This window comes from Trachypithecus francoisi, unplaced genomic scaffold (genome assembly GCF_009764315.1).
Source record: "Trachypithecus francoisi isolate TF-2019V2 unplaced genomic scaffold, Tfra_2.0 Lachesis_group13, whole genome shotgun sequence".
NCBI classification, from domain to species: domain Eukaryota; kingdom Metazoa; phylum Chordata; class Mammalia; order Primates; family Cercopithecidae; genus Trachypithecus; species Trachypithecus francoisi.
The window spans coordinates 52,289,864-52,302,862 of record NW_022681458.1 but is presented as its reverse complement, the minus strand read 5'-3'; the positions used below and the strand labels follow the sequence as shown (position 1 = coordinate 52,302,862).

Here is a 12,999-nt window from a genome sequence, read left to right as displayed (position 1 = left end):
GGCATCACCAGAATTCAACGTTTTTGAGAATTATTTTTATAAAGTGGAGGCTAAGTATATTTGGTTATTGATGTGCCACTTACATTTTCAAAGTCTTTTAGTGTGGGATGACGTGGGGAAGTAAAGGGAAGGTTTGGAAGTGGGCATTGGTGCTTTCATAAACCTGGCATTTTCAAAAGAATACTGCAAGATTCTCTTTTGATACAGCTGTTACCTCGGGGCCGGAGTCCTGTAGATTTGATAGAAATAGAGGCGGTCTTGTATTTCTCCAAAACTTTGTTCAACCAGTGACTGCTCAGCCTAGACTATGGTGTCTTTGTAAATCCACTTCCTTTTCTTTCAAAAAAGAACATAACTGTGAGCAGTCCATTTAGTGGCATGAAAAAGTTAAACTATCTTTATTAGATATATTCTTTATGGATTTTGCATTAACACTTAAAATGTGTTAATAGGCACAACTAATAAAAAACTTAAAGACTCCAACAGAAAAGCCCCTATCCCCATCCTAGATTTTCCACAAAATGACAAAATATATTCCTGATTTTCTAGTAGTACTCTGAGTTCATTGAACTTACTGGGTTGTTTTGTATTCTGGTATATTTCAGAATGATATAAACTCAGATGACTCCTTCACCTTGAAGCTCTAACCCAGGGGTGTCCAATCTTTTGGCTTCCCTGAGCCACATTGGAAGAAGAATTGTCTTGGGCCAGACATAAAATATGCTAACACTAATGATAGCTGATGAGCTAAAAATAATAATAATATAATGTTTTCAGAAAGTTTATGAATTTGTGTTGGGCTGCATAAAAAGCCACCCTGAGCCACAGTTGGACAAGCTTTCTGTAACCTATTGATATTTAGATACCTATTTTTTTCTACCCACAGAGATAATAATTATTCACCGAAACCTTGAGGCATCCGCAGTAATTCAAGGCCTAGTGAAAGGTATTGCAGAACTCAGTGGATTTGGAATCATGAACAATTTAAAGAGTGCATATTTCTCTGATTTCACTTGTTATTTGTCACTACTTCTGCAGATAGGAGTATCTTCACTGGTTTGATGATTGATCCAAGAACTAAAGCTTTGGTTTTGAATGGAAAGCCTGGCCACTTGCAGTTTTATTCTCTCCAGAGTGATAAACAGTTATACAATGTAAGATTTTGATTCATTAGCCTTGAAATTAATGAAAGCTCTTTATAATACCACTGGAGTCAAGCAGTTTGTTTAGTAGCCTTTAAAACAAGATCCTGTGCATATAATTACTTGAACATAGTATTATTCATTGTTACTTAGTTCAGTTGTTCAGAGCATGATTCCGTTGAGGCCACAGATTAAATGTAAGCCAGTTGGCACTCCTGCACTTGCTGTCTCTATCTTTTGTTTCAGAATGCCCTCCTATTAGCTGTCCCATACATCTGTGCCTTTGAGTCACAAGGATAAAGAAACAAAAATAGGTAGATTGTCAATACAAATTTGTATCTGCTTCGTAGTAAAACACTGTCATATTCACATATTGAAGATAAAATGTTCAGTGTCGATTAAAGAGGAACACTTCTTACAATCCTGATAAGTCCAATCCAGATGTTCCACTTTTCTTGTGCCCCACAGTACTCTTTATAGATCTCTGTCATAGCAGCTGTGACACTAGCTCTCTCACCGTGGCCTTTAGGCCCCCCCAAAAAAGGAAGCGTATTAATCTTTTTATGCTTATCTCAAGTATAATACCTGTAAATTGTAGGCATTTAGTACACTTAATAGTAGGCATTTTATTTACTTAGTATAGGCAAGGAAATGGGATTTTGTTAAAAAAAAAAAAAAACATAAATAAATGCTGCCTACTTACATTGGCTGTCTTTTTCATTTCTTAAAGGTTGTAAGTTTATTTCTGTTCTGCTTGTTTCTAGTGCTGGAGAATCTAGCCTTGAGATGATGTAAAGCTGTTTGTTCTTAGAAACAAAAGAAAAGCACTACTATAAATTAACGGTTCTCTTGTATCATATAGTGGGTGTTAGTAATCGCTAATATTCAAGGTCATTGAAGAATAATTACCACCAAATTGATACTATATAATGTGTTCCCTTTTTTAATGACAAGTTTAGTGTCCACAGTAACAATTAGTTCATTTTTACCTTTATTTAAAAATCTATTACTATAGATTATAGAAGTTGTCTTGGATGTAGTTAATTATCATTCCTTGAATGCTGTAACATTTGTGTATTTATGTTAATAAACATTTTGGTTTTTTTGTTTTTTTTTTTACTCATCAGTTAGATATTATACAGCAAGAATATATTAATGATTATGGTCTGATCCAAATTGAACTAACAAAGGCTGCGTTTGGCTGCTTTGGTAACTGGCTTGCAACAGTGGAACAGCGGCAAGAAAAGGAAACTGAGCTTGAATTGCAAATGAAACTATGGATGTATAATAAGAAAACACAAGGGTAATACTATCTGTGTAGCCACTTAATTTCAAAGTATAAAATATTTCACTTCCCATTTTACGGTTTCAATTGTCTTTAAGATGTTTCATCTTGACAAGGTTTAGATTTAGAGATACGGGAGAGGTGTTATTCTAATAAAACCTTTAAGCTTTCTGCTCTGAGAAGGCACTGGTGTCCTCTAAATTATAATGTCATCTCATAATGCATAAAGACACATGGAAAAGTGACACCTCCTCAAGGGCATAATACCAAATTCTAGGCAAATCCAGGATTAGAATCCAAATGTTCCCGTGCACTTCCATAAACAGCATACTGCCTTTGGAAAAGAGGGAGTATAGGTGGAAGTGTAGCGTAGTATAGTGTAGCGTGGATGTTGTGATTAGATAAGGAATCCACTCTCGTACTGTGGCTGTAATAACCATTTATCAAATCTTTGCTCTGTGCCAAGAACTTGGCTTAGAGCTTTGTACCCATTGTCTTACTCTTCAAAAGAACACTGTAAGATAAGCCTGTTGTCTATATTTTATAGGTGAAGAAATAGGCCCAGAGAGATTAAGTGGTTGTCCCTAGTCACTGTTTTTATAACTTGTTTTTTTTAAAATCACAACCCTATGCTGCCTTGATGTTCTTTTAAGAACACAGTCCTAGTTATCTTTAATTCATAGCGTTGCCCTCTAAGCTCGAAACAAGCTTTAAGAGGTCATTTAGGTGACTAAAAATAGTAAATAATGACCAGCCAGTTTGACTAAGTAGTTTCCTGTCTATTTTTCCTTGGCCCAAGTGGGTCGTTTCACAGCCATTCCATTTTTTATTTTCAAAAGTAGGCAGGAATCTGGGTTCTATACAAGTTCCTGCAGAGTTTGATACAGTAGGCTTTTGATTATCATTGATTGGTGACCTGTTTTATCCTAATTTTGTACCAGTGGGTTGACTACCACACATAATGTTCTCTAAAGTTACAAAAGGGCAAAGGTGATATATTAGAACTCTTTGCATCCTGTGGCCATTAAAGGTAGAGCACTCAATTGTTTGTCATTCTAGGTGATTATCAGTTGCCTATTGTTCAAGATGCTATTGTAAAATGTACAGCATGTCAGAAATTCTTCTATGCATCACTTTGTCCTCATGCAAGAATAAATTTGTGGTTTCCTTCCCGCTAGGTTTATTCTTAACACTAAGATTAACATGCCACACGAAGACTGCATTACAGCTCTCTGTTTCTGCAATGCAGAAAAATCTGAACAGCCCACCTTGGTTACAGCTAGCAAAGATGGTTACTTCAAAGTGTGGATATTAACAGATGACTCTGATATATACAGTACGTTAATTAAATATGTTATGTTTAAAGTGTGCACAATTTTAGGAATTAATTTCTTTTTCTCATGACTTGTATCCATCCTGGGAGGACATTTTCTACTTTATTGAATTCTACAGGATATTGCTTAATTTTAATAGATTTAAGAGATTACATTTTACATGCCTTTTTCCTCAAATCTGTTCTTTTTAAATGGCATTCTTGATTAATCATGTGCTGATTATTCTGTTTTTTTAGGGTAAAGTAAAAGGGGCTTTTACCAAGAGTCCTTTCACTCCTCCACTAGAGGGAGGTCAAGGTCTCCAGGAGAGGGCATAAATTTCAAAACAGTCAGATTTTGTAGCAATTCTGACTTAAAGAAGTTGTGGGGAGCAGGTTTTTTTGTTTTGTGTCTTTGTTTCTTTCTTATTTTTTATTTGTGTGTGTATCTTTGTTTCTTAATCCCTACTGCTTATAATGTCCCTTGTTTAGCAGTCTTCCTTTAACAGTGGGGGATACATTCCAAGAGCCCCCCGCGCCCCACCGCCCTAGTTGATGCCTGAAACTGCAGATAGTACTGAACCCTATATATACTGTTTTTCCTATACATACATATAGGAATAAACTAGTTTAATTTATAAATTAGGCACAGTAAGAGGTTAATAACTAATAATAGAATGATTACAATAATATACTATAATAAAAGTTAAGTGAATATGTGTGTGCTCTGTCTCTGCCTTTCTCTGTCTTTCAAAATATCTTTTTGTACTGTACTCAGCTATTTTCAGACCTCAGTTGACCCCCGGGAACTGAAACCACAGAAAGTGAACCCTCAGATAACGGGAGCCTAGGGGGAACTACTGTAGCATTCTCTAGCAGTTACACAATTTCTGAACATTATGGCTTATATTTCCACAGAAAAAGCTGTTGGCTGGACCTGTGACTTTGTTGGTAGTTATCACAAATATCAAGCAACTAACTGTTGTTTCTCCGAAGATGGTTCTTTACTAGCTGTTAGTTTTGAGGAAATAGTCACAATATGGGATTCTGTAACATGGGAACTTAAATGTACATTTTGCCAACGAGCTGGAAAAATAAGGTAGGTAAATCATTTGGGAAGTATGTAGTGCTATTTTCTAACTTGTTTAAGCAAGTCTTAAAACTTTAGTAGTCATTTATGCCCTCTCCAAAAGTAGCCTGAAGGTCAGTGGGGCAAGCTGAAAAGCCAAAAATGCTGGAAAGCCAAAAATTCTGAGTTCACAAAGTGTGCCAACATTTCTGAAATTCAGGTTAACATTTAACTCTTGGCCTACATATTTTTTCTTTGGAATACTTTCATGGATGTGCTGAATGATAACAGAAGCCATACGTAAGCCTCAGGGGATCCAAACCTTCTTATTTTCTGTGTATTCCCATAAAAACCGTGTTATGTGCCAACCTCATTGTTTCTGAGAGGCACAGGGGAAAGTAGCAGAAGCATTTTCAGGTACTGCTTCAGGTAGTTGGTCCTGAGGACGGAATCAGATGCCTACTGAGATCGTTTCTAATTGCCAGCAAGTCTGATTCTAAATTTACTTTGTAAAACTTTCTTCAGAATTGAAATTACAAGTTTTCTTCTTCTCGGTAAATAAAGTAGGATTTTTGTCAGATGACTTTGTACATTTCATGTACATTCTCTGTTACATGTTAATTGGTATACTGCACAGTGTGTTAAAGAATTGGTCATCTGATCTATTTTCCTAAAGAAATAGTTAAATAAACGCTTCCTTTTGTACTCCTTAGACACTTTTTTCTTCAGGATAATTATAAACAAAAACATATGTGTCTATATTAAAATCTGCATTACATAGAACTAATACAGCCACTGGAAGCCTGCAGTTCTTTGTAACTGAATTTGATAGAACTGACTGTTGCTAACTTCCTTGTGGTTTTAATCTAGGCACCTTTGCTTTGGGAGATTGACATGTTCAAAGTATCTACTTGGTGCTACTGAAAATGGCATTCTTTGCTGTTGGAATCTGCTGAGTTGTGCATGTAAGATTTTTTTTACTCTAAAGTAATCTAGCAAAGCACATAGGGAGTTGACATTAAACTTTGGCATTTTAGGACTTAGGGATCATATCATCAGGTCTGTACTTGGAATAGTCAGTTTTTTACATGACATATTATACCACCAAAATTTGGAATACTGAGCCTGTAACAGACATTTTTTATTAACTGCTTAATTGTTGGTAAGTCGTCTTCCATTATCCTTACCTTTTCCTACTGTTTTCATTGTGTGTGACTTTCTGATGCCCTCCATATCCCCATCCTCATGACAATTTGAATAATGTTTTCTGCTCATTTTTAATGCTTACTAATCTGCATTACCCTTCTATCACAGTCCTAACAAATGTGAACATTTTACCCATTTGAGTGTATGTTTGGAAGGCATAGTAGTTGCTTATTAATGAATGTGTGCGGTAACTTTTTTCAGTATTGTTTACAGTTAACTCTGGTTAACATACTGTCCACATTTAGCAGCATCAGAAAAGCACTAGACATAAATTATAATGAAATAATAATCTTTTCATAGTTTGTACAAGGAGTGCTAAAGTTCCAGTGTGTTTTTCTTTTGGCCTCTCACTTTAGTGCAGCCTTCCACAGATCATTTCAGTGTGTCTCCATGTGTGTTAGTTGGAAGCATAAGATTCCTCTTCCTAAGAATAATAGAAGTTTTTTAAAGCTTTTGGTAAATCTTTCCTTAGAAGTGAATCGCCTTTTTTTTTCCCCCTCAGTGGAGTGGAATGCAAAATTAAATGTTAGAGTTATGGAACCTGATCCTAATTCAGAGAATATTGCAGCAATCTCTCAGTCTTCAGTGGGTTCAGACTGTAAGTACAAACCACAGTTTGTAGTAAGAGAATATCTATGACCTAAGTTTTCTTCTTAATATAATTTGAGTCAAACTTGCCTTCAAATCAGATGTTAATTGGAAGCCATTTTGCTTGAGGCACGGCCCTTCCTTGCCCTAACACTTTGTCATTGTGTGCATCCATACTTAGTTCTAGGAGAGCTCCAATACGTTTCTTATTTTTCCACAAGCCAGTTCCTACTCAGTCTTTAAAATTCAGGAGATTTCACCACTTTGACACATTCCCAACTGCCCCTGAGAAGCTTTAATTGGTCATGCTCTGTGTTCTTGAAGCAGTTTCTACATATCTCATTTCTAGTACTTACAGACAAAATACTACTGTGGTTTCTGTCTTCTGCAGTAGGCCCTGGCCTCTGGAGCATAATTCTTCTTTCTCTTTTTCATCCTCATAGCCTTCATTCCTAACCTGCCTGGCCCATAGTAGGCACACAGTAGATACCTCTTGAATCAGCCTAAAACAGTCATGACTTGGGCCAGTTACTCAATGGGGTGAGTCCCAGGATTAGTTTAATCTGCCAGTCTAAGGCTAGAACTAACCTTTTCAGGCAAAATGTTATTGTCTCTTTGTTTTTTTCCTCTAGTGTTTGTATTTAAACCTAGTGAGCCAAGGCCATTGTATATTCAAAAGGGTATCTCCAGAGAGGAAGTCCAGTGGGGAGTGTTTGTTCCACGAGATGTCCCTGAATCTTTCACCTCAGAAGCTTACCAGTGGCTAAATAGATCCCAGTTTTACTTCCTAACAAAATCACAGGTAACTGCGTCCCTCAAGAAAGGCAATCACTTTGTACATGGAATTTTAGACTGATAGCCCATGACTGTTGGTGTGAGTTTGTTCTAGGTGAAATAACTTCATTAAAGGATTATTTCCCCAAAAATTAGGTCTAATATGCTCAGTACAGCAGTATTATTAATGTAAATGTATTATCATTTTACCGCACACCTTTGAGGTTCCTTAGGCATTGCTTGCATTAACTCTGTGACAGCAAAAAAGCAGAAGACAACTAAAATACTTTAAATTGCGTAAATCTTTTTTTTTTTTTTTTTTTTTTTTTTTTTAGTGTTTGATTTGCAGTTTTTAAAATGGTGGCTTGAGTTTGGTCTGTCAGTTATTTTTTATTCATTACCATTTCTTAAGTATCTCTCAGACATAATCTTGTAACTCTCATAGTGGTTATTAAATAAGTTTAAATCTTTTATTCCTTTTCCATTGTCAAATATATATATCAAAATGAAAAATTTGACCTTCCCATTTTTTAACACCCCGTAACACCTTGTTTAGATTTGCACTCTACAGTTTGTCTTTTGCATCATTAATTGATCTCTCTTTTCAGAGTTTATTGACATTCAGTACAAAGTCTCCAGAAGAAAAACTCACACCAACAAGCAAACAGGTATGTTTTAGCCATTCATAGCAGGATGTATTGCCTACCTGAAAGGATACAATTACCTTTTAGAAGTCAACTATGAGAAAAATATTTCACTTGACCCTAAAATGGAATTAAAAGTCATATACTTATAAACTGATATGTCTCTCTTAAAAGTTTTAGTGCTCTTTTAAAATTGTTTTAATTTATAATATCGGTAACATACGCTTCTGATTTAAAGAGTCAAATATTTTAGGCTCTTCAGAAAAAACTTCTCCAACACCACTACCATTACCCTCAAAGACAATCACTCTCAAATCTTTTAGCTGAAGTTTTTTTTTAACTCTGACTCTCTAAGAAATCTCTAAGAAATGTTTATATTTCTAACTATAGATTTTTCAGATTTAGGTATTATCTGTTAACTCTGATCTATTGAAGCTGAATTTTTAGCCCTTTTTTACATCAGCACTGCTTGCATATACACAACACACACTTTCCCTACTTGTCCCCCCAATTTTTCCCATATGGGTAAATGTTAAATAGGTTAGTTTAGTAGTCATTGTCATAGCTGTGTTAACACAATTCATAGCCAAGCCATGTAGTAGTAATAGGCAGATTGTTTTTCCTTTTGTGACCAAGTTTTTATTTTCTCTGGAGTTAATGATTGCCTTCTTTTTTCATTTGCTTAGTTTTCTATTCTCATGTAATTCAACCCAAATTCTGCTCAAGTTGTATAAGTCTTCTCTGAGTGTTTTCAGATACATTAGGTATTTTTTCAAGTCATGAAGGATTATTTCCAAGAGCCTTCTGACTGTATTCAATCTGGACTGATTGCTCTGGAAACCTGCTACAGAGTAGTCATCCTAGCATCTGTATTCACCATCATTCTGGGGATTTATTTGACCTCTACTCTATTAGTGGCATAGTTTTTCTCTTTCTTTGGTCATTCCCCCGTTTTGGTGAAGCATTCTTTTAGTGCATTGGAGGTCAATTTAAGACCTTGCATGTTTGGAAATGTTTTTATTCTCTTTCACTTGATTATTATAGAGTTGTAGGTTGAAAATCATTCTTGCAGAACTTTAACATTATTTTCCTATTATTTTATAATTTCCAGTATTACTAGAAGTTCAATACCATTCTTATTCTTGTTCCTTTATCTGTAACTTGGCTTGTTTATTTTCCTTTAAAACTCATTGGATTAATTTAATAATTTTTTGTTATTTACTGTATGCCAGGGACCATTCTAGACCCTTGGGATACAGTAGTGAGAAAAGTAGTCAAGTCCCTACAAACTTGTGGTATTCACAGTCCACCAGAAGATCGAGACAGTAAACAACATGCATTAAGTAAAATATGGAATAGAGAAGGTGGTAAGAATTACGGTGGAGTGGGGGATAGATGAAAAGATGGCATGCATGGGATGCAGCTTGTAATTTTAAACAGAGAAGTCTAGGTAGGCCTTTTTGAAAAGATTCTGACTTTTTATCTGAGTTACATATAGGGCCCCTTGGAGGGTTTTGAGTAGAGAACTAAGGAGGAGCTAATTACTTCTTTCCCTGTATTTTCTCTATTCTTTTCTAAAACTCCTATTATTTAGTGCTGGACCTTCTAAAATGGTTCTCTATTATTCTTATTGTTTTACCTATTTTTTGTTTGTTTTCTGGAAGATTTCCTCATCTTTATCATCAAATCTTTTTTTCATTTTCATGGTCTGTTTCCATCATATTTTTGTTTGGTTTTGGTTTGTTTTGGTTGCTGCCTTTCATCTAGAGGTTTTCATCAGAGTCTGATGATTCTTGACTGTCTTTGGATTTAAAAGCGGGTTAAAAAGCCACTTGGAAGTTCTCTGCCTGTGCAGAACTTATCCCCTGGCTTGCACTATGTGAGCTAATTTATTTAGACAATCTCAAATGTCATTATAATTGACCCTTGAGCAACATAGAGATTGAAAACCTATGTATAACTTTTGACTTCCCAAAACTTAATCTGAAGCCTTACCGATAACAGTTAACTTGTGTTATATGTGTTATATACTGTATTCTTACAACAAAGTAAGCTAGAGGAAAAAAAAATGTTAAGAAAATCATAAGGAGGCCGGGCACGGTGGCTCATGCCTGTAATCCCAGCACTTTGCGAGGCCAGGGCAGGTGGATCACTTGAGGTCAGGAGTTCAAGACCAGCCTGGCCAACATGGCAAAACCCCATCTCTACTAAAAATACAAAAATTAGCCTGGCATGGTGGTGGATGCCTGTAATCCCACCTACTCGAGGAGCTGAGGCAGGAGAATCACTTGAACCTGGGAGGTAGAGGTTGCAGTGAGCCTAGGTCATACCTCTGTACTCCAGCCTGGGTGACAGAAGGAGACTCCGTCTCAAAAAAAATAAAAAATATTATAAGGAAAAGAAAAATATGTTTATTCATTAAGTGGAAATAGATCATCACAAAGGTCTTCATCCTTATCTTCACATCAAGTAGGCTAAGGAAGAAAAGGGGTTGATGTTGCCATCTCAGCTCTGGCAGAAATAGAAGAAACTTGACATAGCCATGTTATTCGAACCCTTCTTATTCCAAGGTCAGCTGTATCTTTAGGTCTTACTTAGGCTGGTCAAATTAACCATATAAAATTATTCTGCATTCTTGCCTGAAGGACTTAGACCTGCCTGCCAGTTTTCTGAGAACCCCCTAATGAAGTACAACTGCCTAGATATGAAGATACCACCACCACTGCTACCCATACCCAGCCTAAAGACCTAGAGCCCTCTGCTGTGGCTGAGGAGGAGCTGTAGGAATCTGGGTGCTTTCTAAATAGACTTTTGACCAGCCCATCTGGTTTGTCTAGTCCCATTTTCACCCCACATACAGAGTTACTATTATTACCAACTCCTGAGCATGTGCAGGATTCTGTAGTATGAACTGGGATGCTTGGCTTTCCCTACAGCCAGCTTGAATTGTGCTTTCTCAGCTCTACTAAGCTCAACACCATCCTTCAGCCTGCTCTCCAGCTTCCAACATGTTACTGTTGAGGCCTTTTCCCTCATTTTCTATCATTGTGAGTATGTGTCCTTTGAAAACCCTTTTGCTGTCATTTTTGTGGGATTTGGTGAAGAACTAGTGGTAAATGCATGTTTTATTCTGTCATCTAAGTGTCCACTGTTAGCTCTTCTCATAAGTGCGATGCTAGGCCTCAGTTGCTTTCTCTGTGAAATGAGAGAATCATACTAGCTGGATAATTTGCAAAATCCCTTTCCTCACAGACTTATGATTCTGTAGTACTTACTGTTAAGTCAAAAGCAGTTCTTCCTTTTTTCTGAAATAATTTCCCTTTGTCTTAAATCCTTAACAGCTGTTAGCAGAAGAAAGTCTTCCCACAACCCCATTTTATTTCATATTGGGAAAACACAGGCAACACCAGGATGAAAAATTAAATGAAACTTTAGAGAATGAGCTGGTACAACTACCCTTAACAGAAAACATACCCGCAGTTAGTGAGGTAAGTAATTATGAAAGCAAACCATGTGAAACAGATTAAATGCACTTAAAGCACCCGAAGCTGGAGTTTTGACACAGTCAATCTGTAATTTGTATGCTGTACAACTTTAATACCCAAATAAATAACTAACAACAAACTGAATAAGTTAACCTTGTGATCTGGGATTGTTTTGGCCTGGACCTGGGGTAGGGGTAGAGGTGGTTGTTGGCATAAATGTAGGAAGGTAGAAATGCATTTTTCTTTGGTTTGGCTTTTGTATGGGGAAAGCTTTTTCTTGTTTCACTCTTGGCATTTACAATAAAAGGGCCTCCATGAGGACACTGTAGGAACAGACTGCGGTGGAGAATGACCTTTTTAACTGCAACTCTGTTTTCTGTTTGACTCCAGCTTCTTCACACTCCAGCCCATGTCCTGCCATCTGCTGCTTTCCTGTGCTCCATGTTTGTAAATTCATTGCTGCTATCTAAAGAGACTAAGAGGTAAAGTAGTTCTTAAGACAGGTTTAGATCCACTGTTTTGGGAAACAGGATGGTGTTTATCCTTTTTTAGAGTATTCTTCCACTGTATTTCTTTTTATTTCATAAACTTTAAAACTGATTTAAAGGCTATAGGATTGTTAAGTAAAATATATTGAAAATAAGTTTCAAAAAAGATCTTTGTGTGTTTTAAGGGTTTGGTACATAATTTAAAATTACACTTTTGTAAATTCACCTGCTCTTTTATAAATAACCCATAATTTTTAAAGTGTACTTAGTAAGAAAAGTCTTCATTTACTTTGTATGGTATTCCTACATAGGTGTCAAATTAGAAAGTTACTGTTTAGAAACTTTTTTTAATAGTGTTTTTTTATTCTGTTATTGTTAAAGTGCTAAAGAAATTCCTGAAGATGTAGATATGGAAGAAGAAAAAGAAAGTGAAGATTCAGACGAAGAAAATGATTTTATTGAAAAGGTCCAGGATACAAATAACACAGGTTTAGGAGAAGACATTATACATCAGTTGTCAAAATCTGAAGAAAAAGAACTGAGAAAATTCAGGAAAATAGACTACAGCTGGATAGCTGCCCTTTAGGCCTTGGAGATGGGGAGGATTCTTGGACTTTGTGTTTTTGATTGTATGTTGATATTCCAAAAACATCTATTTTAATGTTATTTCTGTTCTAAAAACAAGATAATAAATATTAAGCTTTGCTTTTTAAGAAAAACATAATATGAACATGTATTTGCATCATGCTTTAGAGTTACTGGACCACTGATATACCACATCATCTCACTTTTTTATTTTGAGTCACACGTCAGCCTTATAAAACAAGTAGGTATTTTCTTCACAGGTGATACAGCAGAACTGAGACTTGAACTGTACAGCATATGTCCCCTTAGCTGCAGTTTGGAGATACGAAAAGTTTTGAAAATTAAAAGTCTTTGTTGATATAATTGTCTTGTTTAACACTGAAATTCATTTGGTGGCCAAATATGACCTGAGCTGGAGTGA

The 12,999-nt window shown here is 36.0% G+C and overlaps 1 protein-coding gene across 1 annotated transcript in view; it reads left to right on the top strand.

The window, feature by feature from the left end:
• WDR75 (WD repeat domain 75) overlaps positions 1 to 12,714 on the top strand; it is a 32,406-nt gene extending 19,692 nt beyond the window's left edge. Inside the window, exons 10-21 of the mRNA XM_033230907.1 lie at positions 887 to 946; positions 1,039 to 1,154; positions 2,270 to 2,445; positions 3,606 to 3,763; positions 4,658 to 4,838; positions 5,679 to 5,773; positions 6,517 to 6,612; positions 7,235 to 7,404; positions 7,985 to 8,044; positions 11,362 to 11,508; positions 11,896 to 11,987; positions 12,375 to 12,714. Of these exons, the coding sequence (XP_033086798.1) occupies positions 887 to 946; positions 1,039 to 1,154; positions 2,270 to 2,445; positions 3,606 to 3,763; positions 4,658 to 4,838; positions 5,679 to 5,773; positions 6,517 to 6,612; positions 7,235 to 7,404; positions 7,985 to 8,044; positions 11,362 to 11,508; positions 11,896 to 11,987; positions 12,375 to 12,579 (1,556 nt within the window). The 3' untranslated portion in view covers positions 12,580 to 12,714. The remainder of the gene's footprint in view (positions 1 to 886; positions 947 to 1,038; positions 1,155 to 2,269; positions 2,446 to 3,605; positions 3,764 to 4,657; positions 4,839 to 5,678; positions 5,774 to 6,516; positions 6,613 to 7,234; positions 7,405 to 7,984; positions 8,045 to 11,361; positions 11,509 to 11,895; positions 11,988 to 12,374) is intronic.
• Positions 12,715 to 12,999: the final 285 nt, after the last annotated feature.